Here is a 27,068-nt window from a genome sequence, read left to right on the forward strand (position 1 = left end):
GACCAGGCTTTACTCAGGATTTTGAACTATTAGAAGGAAACAAATCGTACTCAGGCCCATTGTTGCATGAGGAACATAGGTCACCAATGAGGATCAACCTCTCAAGTGAACTATAATTTGGGCAGTCTTTTGTCATTCCAGGAGAAGCTGATGTTCCTCTATCTAGAAATGTCTACTTGGTACATATCGGCATGTGACAATAAACTGTACAAGGTTAATGTCTGGAGGTGGATCAAGGGGTGGATGGAGGGGGATGTATATTCTAACAAATGGGCTAAGGTCCAATGTACACAAGCAGCGCCCGCCTCCAAGCAATGTCCAGGACCCCTGGGGTTAATCAGGGCTTAGTTTGATGGTTGTTGTTGTGTACTTTTAAGTTTACCCTTAATAGCAAATATTTCCTATGATGGTTATGGCTGTCAGACTCAATCTAACATGATCCACGTGTTAGTCTCTTGACAGACATTCAATATTTGGTTATGGATTCTTAGATTATACCCGTACAAACCCAGTCAGTGGGAGATTTGAGAAAAGTTTTGAGTTATGCGCATTTCACGTTAGGACACATGCCGTTTGTGATAATTCCGAGGTTGGGGGTTTTCTAGGGCAAGGTCGAGGTCTTGATCTAGCCTGTAATTGGTTGTGTGACAGCAGGATCACAGCGACGGCTACGGAGGAAGGCTGCTATCGCTCATTTTCATCCCATTGCAGCCCTGCAGGTAGTCCCCAGTTGCCTGGCAATATTAGAGAGAAAGAGAACACACCTGACTCCCTGGAGTGAATGGATACAGTGATACTGATCAAATATGATGGGGCTGTGTGGAATGATGCTATCGAACGCAGGGGGATGATTGGGAAATGTGAGGGTAACGTGTTGAGTGGATATCTAATCACCCTGCCGCTGTTTCCTCGTTGTTATAGCAAGGCACATCTTATCAATGCCCTGTATATCACATGCTTATCCTGTGCTATGTTCCTCCACACTATCCTAACGATGGGGTTAGGTGTCGTTGGCTGTGTTGACAACAGAGCAACAGTGACACTATAGCCGACCCCCATTATGTATCTACACAAATCTATAGGATGGATGTTGTCATTAGCTAGTTTTCTGCGGCTAATGTCAATATCCTTTTTGTCCCTGCTCTTCCACTGACCTTTCCTGGTTAATAACCCAATTCCACCAACTCCTCCACAAATAGTACCCTGACTTCACCACATTGTACAGAGTGTAGACTTCAGTGTCTATCTCGTGGGACTTATCCGACCGATGTGTTCATTTTAATGGATCGTCCTTATTAGTGTGGCACAAAAGCTTCTGTATAACAAGGCTTTAAGGAAGGGCTTCCATCAAAGGCTAACACAACAGATATCTTTCTCTCTCTACCCCATCCTTCCCTTCGACCCCTGCTGCAACCCGCCCCTTCCAAATCACGTCTAAAGACAGACTCTCATTATGGAACGAGAGTTAAGGCCACAATGCTCTCTCCCCTTAAAGCGTCCCGCCACGGTAACGGTTGATAAGCAGGCACACTTTTCCACACCCCTGTGATTTCCTCCTGCTGTAGGGAGGAGGTTCAGATCCCAGGCTATGCAGCATGGGTGCAGCAGGGGTGCTGGATCTGAGCACTGTTTACTCTCACCGCCAGGAGGGAGAGGAACGACCGTCTCCTCAAATGAGATGATCAGCTCTGAGTGGGGACCCAGAAAGATAAGGGGTTTAGAGCACTGTGAGGATTTGTGTCGATTTCGCTAGATTTGAATGCATGTCTGAGTCTAAGTCTCTCCCAGTCAATATTACAGTCTCCGAAGACATGCTGTTTTAACTGCAGCTTCAATGGTGAATCTTATAGAACCCACTGACTGCAGATGTAATTAGTTAGATTCATTTCATAATTCAAAGGTTATAGAATGACTCCATTTCAAGCACTGGATTTAAGATAATTTATTCTGACTTTTTTATTCTGGCTTTGCACTGTGTGTTAATGAGAATAAGATGCACTGATGCCAAGACTTTGCCATAGGAGAAAGCTTGGGAAAATGCACTGCAGAAAAACGTTTTAAATGCAGCATCTGTTTGTAAGAACAGACAGTAGGTAGCATCTATAATTCAGTAAGACAAGACAGAGACCAGTGTTCTCAAAATTGCTTGACTGACAAAGTTCACATTGAGGCCAAGTCGCTCTCTTGTATTGTAGGATGCCACAGCTTTCCATCTAAAATCACAAGTTATTACATGTTTTTAGGCTAGAACAAATCCTATGTGAGAAGCTTCCAGATAAAATTATTGGACTATTCTTTCCGAATTTCTCCTTGCATAGATACCCGGAGCTTAATAGTTACTATCCAAATGTGGATGGGTCATCACATTGTAGAAGAACTTAATCCATTTAAGAAGAATTTAAACGGATGAATTGAAAAATTTAGAGGTTTTCATGTTATGTAAAAAAAAATCTGCTTACAAACGCTGATTGTCCTGGCAGAAAATGTATGATCCAATTCATGATATCCAGACTCTGATTGTGTGGGAAGACAATATGAGCACAATTTTTACTATCCTCTTTGAGGTGGAGAAACGGTGGAGTGTGTTGTACATGTCAAAAAAAGCTCAAGCTTTCGCTCTGGAATATAGCAGCCAATATATTGTAAATGGCTGCAGAGATGCCATTTACTGGTTTCATAACTCACGAGAGCCATTAAATGGCATTACTGCAGCCTGATTCCAGACAGCAATTGTATAATTAGCAACAATTACCAAATGACAGTATAACAAGAGAAGGAAACTGATGTGGGGAAAAGGGTTGGAGCTGTATGCAGTCTAAGTACTTTGACAGGGAATCTGTCAAGCTACTCTTTAGATTTGCAGGTCATCATTCTCCTATTTTGCCATTTACGTTTTCCAAATGAGCATGCTGGTTGTCCTGATGGTTGATTGCAATGTGTTTGTGTTACAAGGCTTTTATTGTTCACCGCAAGTGGTCCTGTCAAAAAAGGCATTTGATGGCCTACATTTATGCACTGATTATGTGCTGTATATTAGGCTGTAGGCCTACACCATACCAAATCACATTTTATTTGTCACATGCACCAAATACAACAGGTGTAAACCGTACAGTGAAATGCTTACTTACAAGCCCTTAACCAACAATGCAGATTTAAGAAAAATAAGTGTTAAGTAAAACAATTGATAAGTAAAAAATTGAAAATAAAAGTAACAAATAATTAGTAAGCAGTAAAATAACAAGCGAGGCTATATACTGGGGGTACCGGTACAGAGTCAATGCTCGGGGGCACCGGTTAGTCGAGGTAATTGAGGTAATATGTACATGTAGTTAGAGTTAAAGTGATGATGCATAGATAATAAAGAGAGTAGCAGCAGCGTAAAAGAGAGGTCTGGGTAGCCCTTTGATTAACTGTTCAGGAGTCTTATGGCTTGAGGATAGAAGCTGTTAAGAAGCCTCTTGGACCTAGACTTGGCGCTCCGGTACCGCTTGCCGTGCGGTAGCAGAGAGAACAGTATATGACTATGGGTGGCTGAAGTCTTTGACAATATTTAGTGCCTTCCTCTGACACCGCCTGGTATAGAGGTCCTGGGTGGCAGGAAGCTTGGACCCAGTGATGTCCTGGGCCATACGCACTACCCTATCTAGTGCCTTGCGGTCGAAGGCCGAGCTGTTGCCATACCAGGCAGTGATGCAACCAGTCAGGATACTCTCGATGGTGCAGCTGTAGAACCTTTTGAGGATCTGAGGACCCATGCCAAATCTTGTCAGTCTCCTTAGGGGGAATAGGCTTTGTCGTGTCCTCTTCACGACTGTCTTAGTGTGTTTGGACCATGATAGTTTGTTGGTGATGTGGACAACAAGGAACTTGAAGCTCTCAACCTGCTCCACTACAGCCTCGTCGATGAGAATGGGGGTGTGCTCGGTCATCCTTTTCCTGTAGTCCACAATCATGTCCTCTGTCTTGATCACATTGAGGGATAGGTTGTTATCCTGGCACCACACTGTCAGGTCTCTGACCTCCTCCCTATAGGCTGTCTCATAGTTGTCGGTGATCAGGCCTACCACTGTTGGGTCATCAGCAAACTTGATGATGGTGTTGGAGTTGTGCCAGTCCATGCAGTCATGAGTGAACAGGGAGTACAGGAGGGGACTGAGCATGCACCCATGAGAGGCCCCCGTGTTGAGGATCAGTGGGGCGGGTGTGTTGTTACCTACCCTTACCACCTGGGGTTGGCCTGTCAGGAAGTCTAGGATCCAGTTGCAGAGGGAGGTGTTTAGTGTCTCAGCCTCCAGTATTTATGCTGCAGTAGTTTATGTGTCAGGGGGCTAGGGTCAGTCTGTTACATCTGGAGTATTTCTCTTGTCTTATCCGGTGTCCTGTGTGAATTTAAATATGCTCTCTCTAATTCTCTCTTTCTGTCTTTCTCTCGGAGGACCTGAGCCCTAGGACCATGCCTCAGGACTACCTGGTATGATGACTCCTTGCTGTCCCCAGTCCACCTGGCCGTGCTGCTGCTCCAGTTTCAACTGTTCTGCCTGCGGCTATGGAACCCTGACCTGTTCACCGGACGTGCTTGTTGCACCCTCGACAACTACTATGATTATTATTATTTGACCATGCTGGTCATTTATGAACATTTTAACATTTTAACATCTTGACCATGTTCTGTTATAATATCCACCCTGCACAGCCAGAAGAGGACTGGCCACCCCTCATAGCCTGGTTCCTCTCTAGGTTTCTTCCTAGGTTTTTGGCCTTTCTAGGGAGTTTTTCCTAGGGAGTTTTTCCTAGCCACCGTGCTTCTTTCACATGCTTTGCTTGCTGTTTGGGGTTTTAGGCTGGGTTTCTGTACAGCACTTTGAGATATCAGCTGATGTACGAAGGGCTATATAAAAATAAATTTGATTGATTTGATTTAGTCCCAGGGTTCTTACCTTAGTGATGAGCTTTGAGGGCACTATGGTGTTGAACGCTGAGCTGTAGTCAATGAATATCATTCTCACATAGTTGTTCCTTTTGTCCAGGTGGGAAAGGGCAGTGTCGAGTGCAATACAGATTGCATCATCTGTGGATTTGTTGGGGCGGTATGCAAATTGGAGTGGGTCTAGGGTTTCTGGGGTAATGGTGTTGATGTGAGCCATGCCAGCCTTTCAAAGCACTTCATGGCTACAGACGTGAGTGCTACGGGTCGGTAGTCATTTAGGCAGGTTACCTTAGTGTTCTTGGGCACAGGGACTATGGTGGTCTGCTTGAAACATGTTGGTATTACAGACTCAGTCAGAGACAGGTTGAAAATGTTAGTGAAGACCCTTGCCAGTTGGTCAGCGCATGTTCGGAGTACACGTCCTGGTAATCCGTCTGGCTCTGCTGCCTTGTGAATGTTGACGTGTTTTTAAAAGGTCTTACTCACATCGGCTACGGAGAGTGTGATCACACAGTCATTAGGAACAGCTGATGCTCTCATGCATGTTTCAGTGTTACTTGACTCGAAGCGAGCAAAGAAGTAATTTATCTCATCTTGTAGGCTCGTGTCACTGGGCAGCTCGCGGCTGTGCTTCCCTTTGTTGTCTGTAATAGTTTGCAAGCCCTGCCACCATTTCTTTTTCCATTCGGCCATCAGATTTGCCACCAATGCTCCTTATAGGACACATCACTGCACTCTATACTCCTCTGTAAACTAGTCATCTCCCTATACCCGTCGCAAGACCCACTGTTTGATGCTTATTTATAAAACCCTCTTAGGCCTCACTCCCACATATGAAATATCTACTGCAGCCCTCATCTTCCACATACAACACCCGGTTCTGCCAGTCACATTCTGTTAAAGTTCCCCAAAGCACACACGTCCCTGGGTCGCTCCTCTTTTCAGTTCGCTGCAGCTAGCGACTGGAACGAGATGCAACAAACACTCAAACTGGACAGTTGTATCTCAATCTCTTCATTCAAAGACTCAATCATGGACACTCTTACTGACAGTTGAGGTTGCTTCATGTGATGTATTGTTGTCTCTACCTTCTTTCCCATTGTGCTGTTGTCTGTACCCAATCATGTTTGTGCCATGTTTTGTGCTGCTACCATGTTGTGTTGCTACCATGTTATTGTTATGTTGTGTTTACTACCATGATGTGTTGTCATGTGTTGCTTCCTTGCTATGTTGTTGTCTTAGGTCTCTCTTTATGTGGCGTTGTGATGTGTGTTTTGTCCTATATTTACTGTAACGAGTGCGCTGAGAGTCGGGGAGCAATTTCAGGCAGTGAGTGTTTTAATAAATAAATAAATAAAAGAAAGAATGAACACGAAACGCAAACAACGCACCGACATGAAAACAGAGTCAATAGCACCTGAGGAAAGAACCAAGTGGAGTGACAGATATAGGGAAGATAATCAAGGAGGTGATGGAGTCCAGGTGATTGTCATGAGGTACAGGTGCGCGAGACGATGGTGACAGGTGTGCGGGATCATAAGCAGCCTGATGACCGAGAGGCCGGAGAGGCAGTATACGTGACATTTACACTGTATTTTTTTTATTTTTTTTATATCCCAGGCCCCGTTACCCAGAGGAGGCCTTTTGCCTTTTGGTAGGCTTTCATTGTAAATAAGAATTTGTTCTTAATTGATTTGCCTAGTTAAATAAAGGTTCAAATAAATAAACATCCGACGAGCGTCGGAGCTTTTATAGTACGATTCAGTCTTAGTCCTGTATTGATGCTTTGCCTGTTTGATGGTCCATTGTAGGACATAGCGTGATTTCTTATAAGCTTCCTTGAAAGTGGCAACTCTACCCTTTAGCTCAGTGCAGATGTTGCCTGTAATCCATGGCTTCTGGTTGGGGTGTGTACATACGGTCACTGTGGGGACGACATCATCGATGCACTTATTGATGAAGTCAGTGACTGATGTGGTGTACTCCTCAATGCCATCGGAAGAATCCTGGAACATTTTCCAGTCTGTGCTAACAAAACAGTCCTGTAGCTTAGCATCTGCTTCATATTACCACTTTTTTAATGGCCGAGTCATTGGTGCTTACTGCTTTAGTTTTTGCTTGTAAACAGGAATTAGGAGGATAGAATTTTGGTCAGATATGCCTAATGGATGGTGAGTGGAGAGCTTTGTACGTGTCTCTGTGGGTGGAGTAAAGGTGGTCTAGAGTTTTTTTTCCCCTCTGGTTGCACATTTAACATGCTGGTAGAAATTAGGTAAAACAGATGTAAGTTTCCCTGCATTACAGTCCCCGGCCACTAGGCGCGCCGCCTCTGGCTGAGCGTTTTCCTGTTTGCTTATGGCCGTATACAGCTCATTGAGTGCGGTCTTAATGCCAGCATTGGTTTGTGGTGGTAAATAGACAGCTACGAAGAATATACATGAAATCTCAATAGTGTGGTCTACAGACTTCCTTAGATTTCTTGCACCAGCTGTTGTTTACAAATATACATAGACCGTCACCCCTTGTCTAACCAGAGGCTGCTGTTCTATCCTGAAAAAGCGTAAAACCCGCCAGCTGTATGTTATTCATGTTGTCATTCAGCCATAACTCTGTGAAATATAAGATATTGCCGTTTTGAAAATTGCTGTGATTTAAAACAGTCTAAACAAACATGATTCCCATGTTTATGTTGTAAAGTAAACAGGACTATGTATTTAAATTTATATGCACAACACAATGGCAGCCCATAAAACATTTTTAAAAAAATTGTAATTGGTCTTTTGACATATCAGATCAGCTCTTTTGGCATATATTGGGCAAACTATGTAAACTATGTAAACACAGCAAACTGTGTAAACCCAACCATAGAGAAACGCATAAGTGTTCTGTTTAATTATATGGATTTTAAAGTCTTATGTATATGTATATGTTTTTCACGCTCCTGATAAGATCAGTCGACTAGAACATTTTTAGGACAAGGCTATCCCATCCAATCACACATTACTAATAATTCAAGGTTTCTTCCTTGTACGAGTTAGGCTACTTCAGACATCATTCGAATTACAAGACATTGTCAAGCCAACAAAGTGGTTGAAGGCAAGATGGCGTCCATTTATCACAGCCAATGATCCTCAGTCATTACAAAGACAGGCCAATTAAACACAAGAGGTGTGTTGTGAAACAGCATCATCGTTGCCACTCTCTTTTCTTTTGTTTTAGATGAACACTGCTTCCATGACAACGGACATTGGTGAATACACCAGGGGGAGAAAAAAAAACTTCTGCTTTCACCTGTCTTTTTTTCTCTCTTTTGAAAACTATTTTTACTTTCAGGTTGCTAGACTGTGCCTGTATGCGAGAGACAAGAAATAAGTATGTACCCATTGTAAGTAGTCTACTTGCAACTGTTCAAATACTAGCAAAAATAAACTATGGAAAGTGAAATGACCATGTAAATCTAGATGGAGGGGAGTTAAAACAAGTGTTTGTACACCCAATTCATCAGGGCATGGTCTCTACAAGGTGTCAAGCGTTCCACAGGTATGTTGGCCCATGCTGACTCCAATGCTTCCCACAGTTGTGTCAAGTTGGCTGTACGTCATTTGGGTGGTGGGCCATTCTTGATACACACGGTAAACTGTTGAGCATGGAAAAACTCAGCAGCGTTGCAGTTCTTGACACAAACCGGTGCGCCTGGCACCAACTACCATACCCCGTTCAAAGACACTTAAATGTTTTGTCTTGCCCATTCACCTTATGAATGGCACACATACACAATCCATGTCTCAACTGTCTCAAGGCGTAAAAGTCCTTCTTTAACCTGTCTCCTTCCCTTAAAGTGGATTTAACAAGTGGCATATATAAGGGATCATAGCTTTCATCTGGATTCACCTGATCAGTCTATGTCATGGAAAAAGCCAGTGTTGTTAATGTTTTGTTTCCTCAGTGGTATATTCATCATAATAATCACATAGGATCGTAAAGACAAGCACTCTGGTCACTTTGGATTGGATTATTGTGTGGTTTTTACTGCATTAGTCCTTTTGGGACAATGTATGATACAGTGTTGTGCCCCCCTCCCTCCTCCTTTGACAGTCCTGGTTGCATTGTAAACCTAAAATAGACTGTAGCATCTCTCTACTATACTAGGCTACTGCACTTCCATGAGATGTCAGAGAATCTGATTATTCATATTAGTTACCATATTGTATATATCAAATTTTAGGACTAGGCAACAGTAGATATCGTATTTAATTAGTATTCTAATTTCCCAACAGGGAACCTTTTGATTCACCTTATTTGAGTCACCTTTGCGGAATCTTCGGGTAGTTTAATCAGCGAAAAGGGGAGTGGATTAGTCGTTCTTACCGCTAATATTATCTTTCTTTGGGGCAGTTTTGCTTCAAAAGAAACACTTCTCATGCCTATTCTTTGAGGTTATCTAGTCGCGGAAACAATGCCACTGACCTAATAGGGACTCAAGCCGACATTGGGCTGTCACTGCTCCCTGCTCCTATCCCGCATTGACAGCGGGGCTACTCGAAGGCTTGCAGGTCGTATGCTTTGCTTTGTGTGATACGGGAAGCTGCTCAACGTTTTGTAGCGCTATATGAAATCGACATTGTGATAAGGACTTTTTTTTCTTCCATCTTTCCTTTCAAAAAGCGGAGTTTATAATTCGGCAAGTAGAGATGAAGAATCTACTCCCTTGGATAGTCCTGACGTTTTGGATATTTTTAGAGGTGAGCAGTCCTTTAGTTGTCAATAGAAAAGCCGATGTTGTCAAACGGGCGTTTTATGGGATAACGTTCTACATTTTGCTAAAATTATTATTTTAATGGTCAATTATTTCATTTTTGGTGAATATGGTGTTTTTGTTTGCCCCCTTCCTCAGATGGCATGCACTGTAGGCTACAGTATAATTTGGATATCCTTTGTCTTTTTGTCCAACATAAATCTTCATGTATGTAAAATTAACCAAGGCAAGATGGAAATTATTTTACTGCTGCATAACCATACGTGATACTGTCTGGGTTCCTAACTTTATCAAGCCCCAACAATATAGGTTTAAAAAAAATAAACAGTAGCCTATAGGCTCTTACAAACTCTTCAGGGGCAACACATTTGTTTTCTTTGTACTTGAGAAACATACATGGGGAATTATCCTCTTAACCCACTGAAATTCACAATGTGGAAGATTGTTAAAAAATTTGACAATTTTACCGATTTTTTGTTGTTGCAGATAACCATTTCTATAATTGTTTTCTAATAATCTGCCATGATTTGTAAAACGTTTTTTGTGCACTTGGACTATCATAACACTGTAAGAAGTCTTTGTTAGGGATTCTGTCAAGTGTTATTGCTTGCATTACAATATATATTTACTTCCCTTTTGAATTTTGCCATGCTTTTAAAGTCTGTTGAACCTTGTCCTTGCTCTGTGGAGGATATCACGCTGTCCTGTACTTGGCTTTGTATGGATGCTCATGTCCTATAATATTTTATTTCATTCATGTTATTAGAGTAAAAACTAGTGTAATAGGTTTTGTTTAGTCCATCAGTAAAAGACTATATTTCACACACACACCGACACACACTCAGTTCAAAATCAAATCAAGCTTTATTTATACAACACATTTCAGACATGGAATGCAACACAATGTGCTTAACAGGGAAAAAACTAATTAAAACAATAAATAAAAACTGAAATATTTACTACACAGCAAACACAAGACAATAAAAAATATATATAACAATAAAAACTGAATGACTAACAAGCATAAGTAGAAGCAAAGCTAAAAATGTGTGTTTTGGGGGCATAGTAACTAAAGGCTGCCTTGTGATCCTAGGCATGAAAAACAGTCCCACATCAAGTTGAATAGATTCCAAGTTATACCATGTTCACCAATCTGCTTTCACCCACCACCAACCTACCTCCCAAAAAGTGTAAAATCGTGGATAAGAAATACATGATTACCACTGAAAATCTGACTACTTATTTGATTTAATAAAGTGAGAGCAAATGCATAAATTCTAGCCTAAGCTGCAATTACTAGGCTTTGCTTGCTCATGAAGAAGATCCAGAAGTGGTCTGCTTTACTAGTAATAGTGAAATATTTGGGTGCATTGTTGGAAAGGCAGATCAGTTGATTTGCTTGGGCATATGTAATAGCTGTCCAGAGAAGTCACCAGTGTAACAGATTTAATCGTACTTTGTGTAACTCTTGCATTGTGTTTTTTAATGACAGGACTGTCCAGCCAGCGATCCCAGTTGATTGGTGTTTATTCTTACGATAGACACTAGGTAGCACATTAGATGTGCAGGACAATCGTATGTTGATGGCTGTAGAGTCGTGATTCGTCGCTTGCATGTCAATATCAGACTGTGTATTTTGTAATCAAAGACAAAAATAGTACAAAATATAATAAATGCAGGTAGGTACCTGACGATAGACAAAAAGGTAACACAATACATGTGCAGGACAACAGTATGTTGATTGCTGTAGATTCGTGATTCGTCTGTTAGCATGGAAATAGCTCCCTGCTAATTCAGATAATGCGACCATTACAATTAGAGCATGCTAGCCAACTCACTCTTACAGCAATAACATAGAAAAGCACATCCTAAGATGCCCCAATATCTCAGGTACCACACACACATATGACCAACCGGGTCGATCCGGTCTTATGTATCAACATTTTAAATCGTTTTTTTTTTTATATTGGATAAAAGTAGAGATTTAGAGCTAGAAAATACACTACAGTTGAGGAACAATGGGAAAGTAATTCTGCTTTGAAAGTTGATAGACTTGTAACCCCACTTTTGAGAAAATGGCCCCCCTTGAATGTTTTGGTACACCCTCTTTGTCTACACCCATTCAGCATTGTTCACGCCCTCTTAAGCCTTAGCCCCACCCATCTCTTTAAGAATTCACATGTGAGGCCATTCGCTAAACAGAGAGAGTACGGTAGTGTACTAAACAACCAACGATTTCAAGACTAAAGGCTGGTTTATTCTACGTCTATCGACATGTCTGTAGACAGTTTTCGCAGTGACATTATGAACATTCTATTGTCGTCCGACATCAAACTTGTCGTCGTCATTATGAAAAAGTATAAACACAAAAATTATAGGCTGCATGGTATCGGCAGCCTGGTAGTCCAAAATAGCACAAATGGTGTATTTTAACATCAATAAACCAATCCGTTTAAAAATGAATTTAGTAAATGTCAATCTAGCAAACCAGGCAACTAAAAGTAATTTTGTAAACAATGTTTTGGTTTGTAACAAGCTCGCTAATGTTAAGTTAGCTGGCTAGCCATTTCAAATAATGACCATATCATATAGCTGACAACGTCTTTACTTTAGCTAATTTGTATTCTTTATTACAGGAAAATAAGTGAAATGGTTACTTGCATAGTGGAGTCTTTTGTTTAGATATGTAGCTAGCTAAACAATTAATCATAATCCCAACTCAAAACGTTACTACCCTGAATGAATTTGCTTGTAGCTAAAGCTAGCCAACTAGCTAGGTTCAATGTAAGCTAGCTAGCTAACATTAGGCTGTAACTAGCAATGCAAATGGCACTTAGATACAAATAATATTACTACACAGATCATACACTTAAAACTACATTGGAGGCGGCTTATGGTAGAGAAATTAACATTACATTCTCTGGCAACAGCTCTGGTGGACATTCCCGCAGTCAGCATGCCAATTGCACACTCCCTCAAAACATGAGACATCTGTGGCATTTGTGTTGTGTGACACAACTGCCCATTTTAGTGGCCTTTTATTGTCCGTAGCACAAGGTGCACCGGTGTAATGATTATGCTGTTTAATCATCTTCATGATATGCCACACATCTCAGGTGGATGGATTATCTTGGCAAAGAGAAATGCTCACTAACGGGGATGTAAACAAATTTGTGCACAACATTTGAGAGAAATACATTTTTTTGTGCATATCAAACATTTCTGGGATTTATTTCAGCTCAGAAAATATGGGACCAACACGTTGCGTTTTAGATTTTTGTTCAGTGTAAATTCAACCAACCAATAGGAATACATAAACCATCAAATATGTATTTATTCAGTGTCAAGTGGAAACTTAACCAACCCTCTTATACATAGCCACCTTTCGACAGTGAGAGAGACTGGTTATAATGTAAAGTGTCATGTCCTCATCCGGCTCGGGCCGGCTCACTGGCAGCGGAAGGCTCTCCAGCAGTTATGTGACCAGAAGCTTCTGTGAAGAGGTTTAATGTATGGTTCTGTGGAGATGGAGGTTTAATGTAGAGATTGCAGTTCAACGACCCTGTGAGTACAGAGTCTGCCTCGCCATGCTGGGAGGCCAGGATTCACCGTCCATCTGGGGTGCAGCTTGCCAACGATTGCATTAACCTCCCTTTCTCTCTCCTCTTCTCGCTTTCTCTCTCTCTTCCATTTGTGCTTAGCTGGCAGCTCTGTGACTAGGAGAGGGCTGGATAAGTAAGAGCTGTAGTATAGATAGACTGCCTATGGGCTCCTCTTTGTGTAAGATGCTGTTATGTTTATGTTTTGTGAACTTTCGTTAATGCACTGCATTAACTCAGCTTCTATCTCCAGGACATCAGACTGTTAAACAGTCCCCAATAGCCGGCCTCCTCCCAGTACCCTGGCATGAACCTTAGTCACTGTTACTAGCTGGCTACCACCTGGTACTCTACCCTGCACCTTAGAGACTGTCATTGAACACTGGTCACTTTAATAATGTTTACATACTGTTCTACCCACTTCCTATGTACGGTGCATTCGGAAAGTATTCAGACCCCCTGACTTTTTCCACATTTTATTACGTTACAGCCTTATTCTAAAATTGACTCAATGTTTTTTTCCCTTATCAATCTACACACAATACCCAATAACGACAAAAAAAAAGATTTTTAGAAAATGTATTAAAAACAAAAAACTTAAATCACATTTACGTAAGTATTGAGACAAATCGCTCAACACTTTGTTGAAGCACCTTTGGCAGTGATTATAATGTAGCCTCAATTCTTCTTGGGTATTTTTTTATTTTACCTTTATTTAACTAGGCAAGTCAGTTAAGAACAAATTCTTATTTTCAATGACAGCCTAGGAACAGGGGCAGCACAACAGAATTTTATCTTGTCAGCTCAGGGATTCGATCTTGCATCCTTTCGGTTACTAGTCTAACGCTCTAACCACTAGGCTACCTGCCGCCCCTATGACGTTACAAGCTTAGCACACCTGTATCTGGGTAGTTTCTCCCATTTCTTCTCTGCAGATTCTCTCATGCTCTGTCAGTTTGGATGGGGAGTGTCGCTGCACAGCTATTTTCAGATCTCTCCAGAGATGTTCAAGTCCGGGCTCTGGCTGGGCCACGCAAGGACATTCAGAGACTTGGAGCAGGTTTTCATCAAGGATCTCTCGGTACATTCTCTGTTCATCTTTCCCTCCATCCTGACTAGTCTCCCAGTCCCTGCCACTGAAAACATCCCCACAGCGTGATGCTTCCACCACCATGCTTCACTGTAGGGATGGTGCCAGGTTTCCTCCAGATGTGACGCTTGGCATTCAGGACAAAGAGTTCAATTTTAGTTTCATCAGACCAGAGAATCTTGTTTCTTATGGTCTGAGAGACCTTTAGGTGCCTTTTTGGAGGAGTGACTTCCGTGTGGCCTCTCTACCATAAAGAACTGATTTGTAATATGCTGCAGAGATGGATGTCCTTCTGGAAGGGTCTCCCATCTCCACAGAGGAACTCTCGAGCTCTTTCCGAACGACCATCGGGTTCTTGGTCACCTCCCTGCTCAGTTTGGCTGGGCGGCCAGCTCTAAGAAGAGTCTTGGTGGTTCCAAACTTCTTCCATTTAAGAATGAAGGAGGCCACTGTGGTCTTGGGGACCTTCAATGCTGTAGAAATGTTTTGGTACCCTTCCCCAGATCTGTGCCTCGACACAATACTGTTTTGGAGCTTTACGGACAATTCCTTCAACCTCATGGCTTGGTTTTTGCTCTGACAAGCACTGTCAACCTTATATAGACAGGTGTGTGCCTTTCCAAATCATGTCCAAACAATTGAATTCACAATAGGTGTGCTCCATTCAAGTTGTAGAAACATCTCAAGGATGATTGACGGAAACAGGATGCTCAATTTCGAGTCTCATAGCGAATGGTCTGAATACTTATGTAAATACGTTTTTTTTTTTTAAATATGGGGTAATCCATTTTAGAATAAGGCTGTAACATAACAAAATGTTGAAAAAGGGAAGGGGTCTGAATACTTTCCGAATGCAATGTATATACTGTATTCTGGTCATGGCTCATCCTATATAACTACTGCTGTACATACCTTTTCCTATTCATATGCTGTCTATACATACCATTAATCATTTATATTGTTTGTTTGTTTGTTTGTTCCCCACTCTGTTGCTCTTTCTGATATTATTTGTTTTAAACTTCTTGGATGATGTGTGTATTACTGCATTGTTGGAGCTAGAAACACATGCATTTCACTGCACCTACAACAACATCTGTGTACGCGACCAATGAACTTTGATTTGAGCTGAAATCGAGTGTACGTGTCTTGATGTATAAGATTTGGTAGCCTAGCAGTTAGAGCGTAGGGCCAGTAACTGAAAGGTTGCTGGTTCCAATACCTGAGCTGACAAGGTGAAAAATGTGTTGCTGTGCCCTTGATCAAGGCACTTAACCCTAATTTGCTCCAGGGGTGCCATACTACTATGGCTGACCAAGTAACACAACACACCTATCCAGTGTGTGACAAAACATATTTTTTTGTCCTCCATCGTTTGACCTTTTTAGGCCACTGTACGCCCTATATGTGTTAGACAGGCATTGCTCTGTGCAGTCACCCATTTAATAAGAAGTTAGTTTCGAGGCTTAGTGGATGCGGCCTGTCTGAGCGTAATTATTTTGTAATTATATTTAGCATGCCTTTAAAGGACGAGTGCACGTCCTGATTTTGGCCTTGTTTTTCATGAATCCTCATTGAGAAGTGCTAGCGGACATGACCGAAGGCAAACGAGAGTTGTCTAGGGTGTGGTTTGATGTGGGTGTTTCTTGGGTATGCCTTTTGCCATTCAATCACAAAAATGGCAGTAGTGCAATAATTAATTTCTTGACAGCAAGATGCCCAAACACACACAGTATTTGACTAAAACAATCATTTCTCAAACCTTGCTTGCATTTGTATACGATCAGTGTCTCTGTTATACGTAGAAATTAAAATCACTTAGAGCTGATTTCCTGGTGTTTTTAAAGTCTTTTATGTAAAAAGGGCCACCAGTTGGAACCCAGCAATAGTAAGTACAGCAAGGTAAGTAAGCTAAGCTAGCTTTGCTATGGAGAGAACGATTCACCATCTTAAGATGGTGATCTAATTCAGTTATTTGTGTATGCTAAAGCCTGCTCTGACCTTGTGTTTAGCCAAGCTGACAGCAGCTAGCGAGCATAGCTTGGAGATATCAGCTGTCTAGCTGATATTTCTCTGTTAAATCAGTTATGACAAGAGCCAATGGCTGGAATGTGTTTTCATAAAGACACTACTATAGTTCTACAACATCTTGCTACGAAAGTAGCATGCAACTTAATTTCAACGTTTCATCACATTATGTAAATGCAGGTTATCATGGAAATGTTGTCAACCATGAATTGAATGCCCAGTCTGGAGATAGTTACCCTACAAAACAATATTCTATAACTGGCTATTTTTGTCTCGTCTCGTCTCTCCTTATGTCCGCTGTTAGATCTTTCCCGGGGGACAAATCCCACAACAACTAGCTAATATTCCTACAAAAGGTGTAGACTACATGTGGACAGTGCACAAACATCGCCCAGCTTGAGTGTACATATTTATCCACAAAATCAATGTGTGTTTGTTACAAAGACAACATTTTATGCTGTAAATATCATTTTGATATGCTTATGAAGAAAGTATGTCAAACGCTTATTTTATTGAACCTTTATTTTCAGGGAGTCATCCTGAGACTAAGGTCTCTTTTTACAGATGAGCCCTGGATTACAAAAAATACTAACATCGAAATATAAATACAAAATGCAAGCAGAAAGAAAAACACTGTCATAAAAAACTAACACATCAGTAATAAGATCCTCAATCATTTTAGCAGACACGCTTATCCAGAGTGACTTACAGGAGCAATTAGGGTTAATCAAGGACAAATCGACATTTTTCACCTAGTCAACTCGGGGATTCAAACCAGCGACCTTCCGGTTACTTGCCCAACGCTCTTTACCACTAGGCTACTTGCCACCCTCAATCAACTTGCTGAATTGCCCTAGAGGTACCAAAACATCCAATTTAAGAACATTTTGAATATTGTTCTACAAATATGATGCAAGGTAAATCGGCTTTTAGTTAACTCGGAGACCAAAGGAATTTCCAGAGTTGGCCACCCCTGAGACCGGGTGTGGTAACTCAAAGTCTAAAGTTTTAGTAATGATGTTCAATACAGTGGGTGTTAGTATAAAGGGCTTTATACATGAAAACATAGCAATGTATCAGCCTACATGACATCAGAGGGCCAACCAACTTTCTGGTAGAGAATGCAGTGATGAACACTAAAACTGTCGCCCATTAAAAAAGGTAGAGAATGCAGTGATGAACACTAAAACTGTCGCCGATTAAAAAAGGTAGAGAATGCAGTGATGAACACTAAAACTGTCGCCGATTAAAAAAGGGGAAGTGCACGATTATAAACTGCATCGTACGGCTTTAATGAAGTGGCATTTGCGTTCAAATGGATGTCGCCATAGTCTAGCACCGATAGGAACGTTGACTGAATAATCTGCTTTCTACTATTTAGCGAGAGGCATTACCTATTTCTATAGAAGACCATTTTTTTTCTCAGCTTAACTAACTCATCAATATGCTTTTTAAAAAGACAGCTTGTCTTCTTTCCAGATGCCCAGATATTTGTAAGCAGAGGCACGATCAATAGGGACCCCATCCAAAGTACATAGGTTTAAATCATCAGTTATTTTTATGCGCTCTAGAGAACAGCATGTACTTAATTTTACCTGCATTCAATACTAATTTCAGGTCAAAGTTTTTCTGTAGTACAATGAAGGCAGACTGTAGTTCAGATCGAGCCTGGTCAATCGCGGGGGCAATAACATACACAACAGTATCATCGGCATACAAGGACAGGTAAAAACAATTTTGGACAGAAGTCAATATTGTTCATGTGAAAAGTACAGGACCCAGAATTGACCCCTGCAGGACAGTTTTCGTTATGTCCAGAAAATCAGATTTAACACCAACAGAATGTGTATCTAAAGTGATTTCTAAACCAGTTACATGCAGCCTGGCCTAGGCCAATTTGAGGAAAGCCTCTGCATTAGCAGTGAGTGATCAACAGCATCGAAGGCCTTTCACAGGTCAATGAATAGGACAGCGCAATGTTGCCTTTTATTCATACTGTTAACCACATGTATAACTAGGAATGCGGCAGAGATGATGCTATGACCTGGTCTAAAACCTGACTGATGTACATTTGGAATACATTTTAAAGATAAATATCTTAGCTGAGAATGAATCAAGGATTCTAATATTTTAACTAGGCAGGAAGTTTAGAATTAGGGTGATTTTTTTTATTATTTAGGTCACAAGGTTCAGCACCTTTTGTGAAGGGGGAACACATAGGCCTTCCTTCCAAACCTTGGGGATTCAGCAATCGGGGGGCAGAGTTGCAGCAAAAATGGTTCAAGCAAATCAACCCTAGAATATATATATATTTTTTACATCAATCTTAAGCAAGGCGTCTAGCACATTTCGGGCAGTAAATTGTTGAAATGAAAACAGATTCACTGGAAGTTGACGGGCTAACCGTAGAGTCAGCTAGAGGCTGGCAGAGGGAAGAGAAAATTGATTAACTGACCAGGCTCAATTAAACCAAATAAAAAGCCTGCCGAGATAAAAATTATGCTTAAGAGCATCATTTATCCCATTCTTCTCAGTTTAGATGACTTAGTCAAACGGAAGTTGCTTAGGCAGGGAAGAAGAGAAATGTGTACGCTTCAGTGCATTAACTGTTTTCCAAAATTTTGAAGGATCACCAGCAGAGAGAAGAAAAAAAGTAGCTTACCTCGCAAATAAAAACAAGTTGTGTGTAGAGTACAACTTCAGCTGTCTTCAAGTCTCCAGTGGGTAATGACGTTCTTTCCATCTATATTGAACAAAAATATAAACGCACCATCAGAGGAGGCTGGTGGTAGGAGCTATAGGAGGACAGGCTCATTGTAATGGCTGGAATGGAATTTATGGAACGGAGCCAAACGTGGTTTCCATGGGTTTGAAACCGTTCCAGCCATTACCACGAGCCCATGATCCCATGTTTCATGAGCTGAAATAACACATCCCAGAAATTGTCCATACGCACAAAAAATGTATTTCTCTCCAATTTTGTACACATCCCTGTTAGTGAACATTTCCCCCATGCCAAGATAATCCATCCACCTGACAGGTGTGGCATATCAACAATCTGATTAAACAGCATGACATTTACGCAGGTGCACCTTGTACTGGGGACATTAAAAGGCCACTCTAAAATGAGCCGTTTTGTCACACAGCACAATGCCACAGATGTCTGAAGTAATGAGGGTGCGTACAATTGGCATGCTGACTGCAGGAATTTCTCTACCATAAGCCGCCTCCATCATTTTAGAGAATTTGGCAGTACGTCCAACCGGCCTCACAACCACAGACTACAATTATGTAGCCTAATTGTCTTACTCCTGTCTACAAAAATAAATAAAACCATTCAAAATAGGCTACAACACCAGAAAGCATGATTTGGCCACAGAGGATCATTGGCTTAAAAAACAAAGAAACGGAGTTGTTTTAGCCTACAGTCGGAAGGGTCCGCAATTTGGGCAGCACATGCTGCAAATACCAAATGGATGATTGTTGAGTTCTAACTGTCAGTGAAAAGCAGAGAGAACCAGCCAGGCATATCACAATATTTTAAAATACAAATCATGGAAAAACTGTTTGGAAAACAAATGGCTATTGCTGTAAAGAGATAAGAATGAAAAGACTCCAATCTGTCTTTATCAACATTCTTAACTTAATTGAGCGAACAGTAGCCTATATTATTGGCACCTGTGGAGAACAAACGCCATATCCCCGGTGAGTGTGCATATTCACTGTCTTTATCCTTGGGTCAGTGCCACAATATGATGTCCAGGTTAGATGGACGTCATATTATAAACTCAGCAAAAAAAGAAACGTCCTCTCACTGTCAACTGCGTTTATTTTCAGCAAACTTAACATGTGTAGATATTTGTATGAACATAACAAGATTCAACAACCGAGACATAAACTGAACAAGTTCCACAAACATGTTACTAACAGAAATTGAATAATGTGTCCCTAAACAAAGGGGGGGTGGGGGGGTCAAAATCAAAAGTAACAGTCAGTATCTGGTGTGGCCACCAGCTGTATTAAGTACTGCAGTGCATGTCCTCATGGACTGCACCAGATTTGCCAGTTCATGCTGTGAGATGTTACCCCACTCTTCCACCAAGGAACCTGCAAGTTCCCAGACATTTCTGGGGGAATCGCCCTAGCCCTCACCCTCTGATCCAACAGGTCCCAGACGTGCTCAATGGGATTGAGATCCGGGCTCTTCGCTGGCCATGGCAGAACACTAACATTCTTGTCTTGCAGGAAATCGGGCACAGAACAAGCAGTATGGCTGGTGGCGTTGTCATGCTGGAGCGTCATGTCAGGATGAGCCTGCAGGAAGGTTACCATATGAGGGAGGAGGATGTCTTCCCTGTAACGCACAGCGTTGAGATTGCCTGCAATGACAACAAGCTCAGTCCGATGATGCTGTGACACACCGCCCCAGACCATGACGGACCCTTCCCCTCCAAATCGATCCCGCTCCAGAGTACAGGCCTCGGTGTAATGCTCATTCCTTTGACAATAAACGGGCCATCCGACATCACCCCTGGTGAGACAAAACCGCGACTCGTCAGTGAAGAGCACTTTTTGCCAGTCCTGTCTGGTCCAGCGACGATGGGCTTATGCCAATAGGCGATGTTGTTGCCGGTGATGTCTGGTGAGGACCTGCCTTACAATAGGCGTACAAGCCCTCAGTCCAGCCTCTCTCAGCCTAGGGCGGACAGTCTGAGCACTGATGGAGGGATTGTGCGTTCCTGGTGTAACTCGGGCAGTTGTTGTTGCCATCCTGTACCTGTCCCGCAGGTGTGATGTTCGGATGTACCGATCCTTTGCAGGTGTTGTTACACGTGGTCTGCCACTGTGAGGTCGATCAGCTGTCCGTCCTGTCTCCCTGTAGCACTGTCTTAGGTGTCTCAAAGTACGGACATTGCAATTTATTGCCCTGGCCACATCTGCAGTCCTCATGCCGCCTTGCCTAAGGCATGTTCATGCAGGGACCATGGGCATCTTTCTTTTGGTGATTTTCAGAGTCAAAAAGGCCTCTTTAGTGTCCTAAGTTTTCATAAATGTGACCTTAATTGCCTACCGTCTGTAAGCTGTTAGTGTCTTAACGACCGTTCCACAGGTGCATGATCATTAATCGTTTATGGTTCATTGACCAAGCCATATCTTGGGTATCTCATACCGGTAAGAAAGGAAATCTACTTTCACCCCTGCTACAAAGTAATATGAAAAGAGTGCAATTGCTGAACTTGTGTAGATATTCTAAACAGCGTTTTGATAACTTCCAAGTGTAACAGTTCCATGTAGAATAAACAATCCTTCACATAATACTGTAGAAGCAGTGTTCTGCTAATATAACATCGACGGTACCATTTTAATGAAATAACAAAAGACGATAAAGTGTCTTGTATAATTTTCCCGCTGAGTGCAAGGTCTCTCCCTATTCAGACATCGGTATCAACCGGTCTTTCAGTCAGAGGACTCCGTTTCAAAAGCATCTATTTTGCCCATCTGTATAAAAACGAGAGAGTTGATGAGTGACATGTATTGAAAGGGTGATATTGCTTAACACTTCTGATGTACTGTGTTATTAATAATCACCTTTTGTCCCCATCGGAGGTGTTTGCCAACGCCTGATGGGCATGGGAGTGTAGAGCAGATCCAGGCCAGTCTCGTCACTGATATTGGTCATGAAGGAGCCTGATTTCGGCTCCTATATCACGGAGGGGCATAGAGGGGAAAGACCGACACCGTCAAGGAAGCCACCAATAAATACACAGTGGAACATAGCCAATCATAGATGCTAATTCACAAGGGACACGTGCCAGCATGGCACTGGCTGGTTAGCATTGCTCACTCGGGCCCAAGAGTATTCCATTGGCACAGTGGAAGGGGGCATCTCCTTACAACATACATGATGCACATATACGCACAGCACTGATTACATTATCAATGGTGGTTAGGTGAATTCCAGGACCGATAGTATTTTGACTAGATCAACTGTGACCAACCTGATTCAAGTGTCTTCCATTACTCTGAAGCGGGACTGGTGTCTGGCCACTGCTTCAGTCTTCTGGAACAGCTCTTGATATGGTAGGAGGTTCCCACGATGCTGTTAAACAACACATCCACCAGGTTTTATACGTAGCCTGTGAATGAAATGAAATATCATCACTCAATAAACATATAGCGGGGGGGGAATATATTTCTCTAGTTTGAAAGTAATTGATATGCTAATAGAGGGGCTAACTACAGAATAGATTCAGGCCGGTGATGATACGTTACTATGCAACCAGCTTTGTACGTTGCTGAATGCTTGCTGATACGTTTTGATATTTGCTGCCAGAGCTATGGCTATATTTGTAGTAGGCAAGTACCATTCTTCTTTTATTTTTGACTTTAGAAATTTTGACACTGGAATTCATGTTTCTGACTCATATCGATGCCACAGGACATTTTTTAAAAGCAGAGACGTTGGTTCAGTTGAATTTTAACCTGCGTATGATCAACAATGAATCTGTCTGTTTACATTCAATATTCAATTAATGATCTTAAATTAAACTGTTCCGCTTGCTGAATTGCTAAATATTATTGCCTTTATTTTTGCGGAGTGATGTTTGAGAACCTCCTTTTTGAATGTTTTAGTATTGCAAGAGTAAGTGCACCCAATGATATGCCTCTGGACTCGTGGTGCTTACTTGCATTTTCCCTATTGTTGTATCAGACTTTGTATTAACAATGTACACTGCTCAAAAAAATAAAGGGAACACTTAAACAACACATCCTAGATCTGAATGAAATAAATAATCTTATTAAATACTTTTTTCTTTACATAGTTGAATGTGCTGACAACAAAATCACACAAAAATAATAAATGGAAATCCAATTTATCAACCCATGGAGGTCTGGATTTGGAGTCACACTAAAAATTAAAGTGGAAAACCACACTATAGGCTGATCCAACTTTGATGTAATGTCCTTAAAACAAGTCAAAATGAGGCTCAGTAGTGTGTGTGGCCTCCACGTACCTGTATGACCTCCATACAACGCCTGGGCATGCTCCTGATGAGGTGGCGGATGGTCTCCTGAGGGATCTCCTCCCAGACCTGGACTAAAGCATCCGCCAACTCCTGGACAGTCTGTGGTGCAACGTGGCGTTGGTGGATGGAGTGAGACATGATGTCCCAGATGTGCTCAATTGGATTCAGGTCTGGGGAACGGGCGGGCCAGTCCATAGCATCAATGCCTTCCTCTTGCAGGAACTGCTGACACACTCCAGCCACATGAGGTCTAGCATTGTCTTGCATTAGGAGGAACCCAGGGCCAACCGCACCAGCATATGGTCTCACAAGGGGTCTGAGGATCTCATCTCGGTACCTAATGGCAGTCAGGCTACCTCTGGCGAGCACATGGAGGGCTGTGCAGCCCCCCAAAGAAATGCCACCCCACACCATGACTGACCCACTGCCAAACCGGTCATGCTGGAGGATGTTGCAGGCAGCAGAACGTTCTCCACAGCGTCTCCAGGCTGTCACGTCTGTCACATGTGCTCAGTGTGAACCTGCTTTCATCTGTGAAGAGCACAGGGCGCCTCTGGCGAATTTGCCAATCTTGGTGTTCTCTGGCAAATGCCAAACGTCCTGCACAGTGTTGGGCTGTAAGCACAACCCCCACCTGTGGACGTCGGGCCCTCATACCACCCTCATGGAGTCTGTTTCTGACCGTTTGAGCAGACACATGCACATTTGTGGCCTGCTGGAGGTCATTTTGCAGGGCTCTGGCAGTGCTCCTGCTGCTCCTCCTTGCACAAAGGCGGAGGTAGCGGTCCTGCTGCTGGGTTGTTGCCCTCCTACGGCCTCCTCCACGTCTCCTGATGTACTGGCCTGTCTCCTGGTAGCGCCTCCATGCTCTGGACACTACGCTGACAGACACAGCAAACCTTCTTGCCACAGCTCGCATTGATGTGCCATCCTGGATGAGCTGCACTACCTGAGCCACTTCTGTGGGTTGTAGACTCCGTCTCATGCTACCACTAGAGTGAAAGCACCGCCAGCATTCAAAAGTGACCAAAACATCAGCCAGGAAGCATAGGAACTGAGAAGTGGTCTGTGGTCTCCACCTGCAGAACCACTCCTTTATTGGGGGTGTCTTGCTTATTGCCTATAATTTCCACCTGTTGTCTATTCCATTTGCACAACAGCATGTGAAATTTATTGTCAATCAGTGTTGCTTCCTAAGTGGACAGTTTGATTTCACAGAAGTGTGATTGACTTGGAGTTACATTGTGTTGTTTAAGTGTTCCCTTTATTTTTTTGAGCAGTATATTAGGGAAATTACTTTGACTTTGTGAGATCAAACATCCACCGTCTCTGGTTCTCTCAGACTCTGTCTCACACTCAAACACAGACACAGGTGTGGATATAACAATGGATTTTAAATGTAACAACTCTCATTATTTTCTTGCATGCTGTTATTCACCATTCAACTCAAGAATCCCCTTGTACTTAAAACACTGGAATAAAACTAATTTTCTCTGTCAAACCATCCTCCTTCATATTCCCCTGTCCTGTTGAACTTCAAACATGAACGTCTGTCCAGCCCTTTTCTGCTTGACTTTACATAGTCTTTAAGTGGGGCTTTACATCCGGCTCCTCAGTAGTTTGTCTGAGGCCTAAGCACAGAGCGGCTTTGGGCTAAACGCAGTGACGTGGTGGGCTAGCCGAGCTAATCTGAGGAGAAAGTATTTTGAGGGATTAGCGTCTGCTCCCGGCTCACCCGCCACGCTGGATAGCCGCTGTGCAATGATCCTTTCTGGGGTTGTTTGTGCTCACTAATGGAATCGACATCCCTGTGGTTTGACATTATCGAGCCACTTGTGCAAGGGAGGGAGGTGGTGGGGTCGGGGGGACGGGGGGACGGGGGACGGGGGGAGCAAAGGACTTTCATCTGTTTCCTTTCTCATATCAAGTGAGCTAAACATGTTAATGTGTGGTTTTCCTCTGTAATAAGAATTGTCCTCTGTGGCAGTGAAGTTATACTTCCTGAAACAGTGCTGCAGCCTTGAACCTTCACAGGAAGTAAAATGAGCATTTCAAAATGATTTGAAGAGGCTAATGTCACTATACATATTCTGTTTTTCAACTGAACATGATGAACCATCACATATTTATGGTCGCTCCCCAGGTGCAAAAACGGGGAAAATGGTAGTAGGAACATGTAGCCACGCATGACCTTGCATTTTAAAATGTGTCTTATCACAAGCTAAACACTTACACTACTATGTTAGGTTCACTGTGAGCCACACGGTATAGAATCAGGTTGACCATTATAATCTAATAGATGAAGTAGTAGCCTTACCATTAGGAACACGCCTTCGTTGTCTGATTTATAACCCAGCTACAGAAAAATGACATGACTAATGAATACACACAGGTCGGATTAATGCAGGAGTTTAAAATCATTTAGAAATCCAATATCGTTTCGATGTAAATTGCCTTTTGTGATACACTGTGGTGAATTTCCCCACTGTTACTTTACATAAAACCAGCCAACATGGGGGGTGCTGTCCGGTGGCCTGCGTAAACTGTGGGTGAATAAAAGCTCTGGAGTATTCTATCACATTAAATGGGTTTAAATGTTTGAGGCTGATTGTAAAGAGGGAGTTAAAAAAAAACTAAACCAACAACACATGTCCTTCCAATGTCCCGGCCTATCTGGGACAAATCTGAGCAGGACGCCACAGTTTGCCGTTGCATAGCGGTCACTCATTCAGTTGTCCCTTCAGCTGTCGCTCTGCTGGTCTACTGAGAATACATTTGTAAACTCCCTTGTTTTAATGAAGCTTGTCAGTGGGGTGGGAGACTAGTTGTTCTGGTTTGCTCTGAGGCTGGCCTGGATATCTGGAGTCTGTCAGTTCCTGATACTACAATACATGGCTGTGGACCCTGCTGTTGGCAGTGTCAATGTGGGTAAGTTGGTCCCACAAACAGACAGGCTGGGTGGTTGTCTCAACCATGGCGTCCCTCTTCCTGCCAGGGCTTCCCTGCCAGGGCGTCCCCATATTGTCTATCCCAACAGCCAACACGTTGACAAATGCTCCATTGTATGGCCCTAGTCTGTATGACCCAACCTCCCTCGTGACTGTCCCCCTTCTCTGGTGGCAAGAGCCAGGAAACATCCTAGGGTTGTGTTTAGGGGTTGAACCCCCATCTATTGTGCCCTCAGTGGGCACGCATTGTGTGAAAACACCCCCCCCCCTTCCCTTTTTTGGGGCCCAAACCACAAAAGGGATTCCTGGGGAGAAAATATCACCCCAACCTGCCCCTCATGGCTGGTGTGCGACTGGCGTGGTGCGGCAGAAAAGGTCTCCACTGATGGGAACTGTTAATTACGTGCCCATGACCTTTCCCCAACCCGTCGGTCGGTGCCCCTTTTCACTTCTCTAATGAAGCTGCTGTGGAAGTGGGTTTTTGTTTCAACCACACTTCTCGGAAGACAGACCAGGCTTCATTGTCTTGTTGACTTCATCTCTCACCTCAATGAGAGCTTTGTCTGTGGATGCATCTCAATAGTCTGAACTAAAGTGGCGCCTCTCCTCATCTTTTTCCAGGACTGGGCAGGTGTGAGCAGTAGGGCATGGGTGCCAATTCCCGAGCAAGCCGCATTAGACTATTGAGATGCAGC

General features: G+C 42.6%; 1 protein-coding gene across 1 annotated transcript in view; it reads left to right on the top strand.

Annotated features, from left to right (window-relative positions):
* Window positions 1–9,065: 9,065 nt before the first annotated feature.
* The window catches only part of LOC106590285 (vesicular, overexpressed in cancer, prosurvival protein 1), a 96,425-nt gene continuing 78,422 nt past the window's right edge, over window positions 9,066–27,068 (top strand). The window contains exon 1 of the mRNA XM_014181130.2: window positions 9,066–9,669. Within this exon, the coding sequence (XP_014036605.2) occupies window positions 9,619–9,669 (51 nt within the window). The 5' untranslated portion in view covers window positions 9,066–9,618. The remainder of the gene's footprint in view (window positions 9,670–27,068) is intronic.

The sequence above is a fragment of the Salmo salar genome, chromosome ssa29 (genome assembly GCF_905237065.1).
Source record: "Salmo salar chromosome ssa29, Ssal_v3.1, whole genome shotgun sequence".
In the NCBI taxonomy this organism is placed as follows: Eukaryota; Metazoa; Chordata; class Actinopteri; order Salmoniformes; family Salmonidae; genus Salmo; species Salmo salar.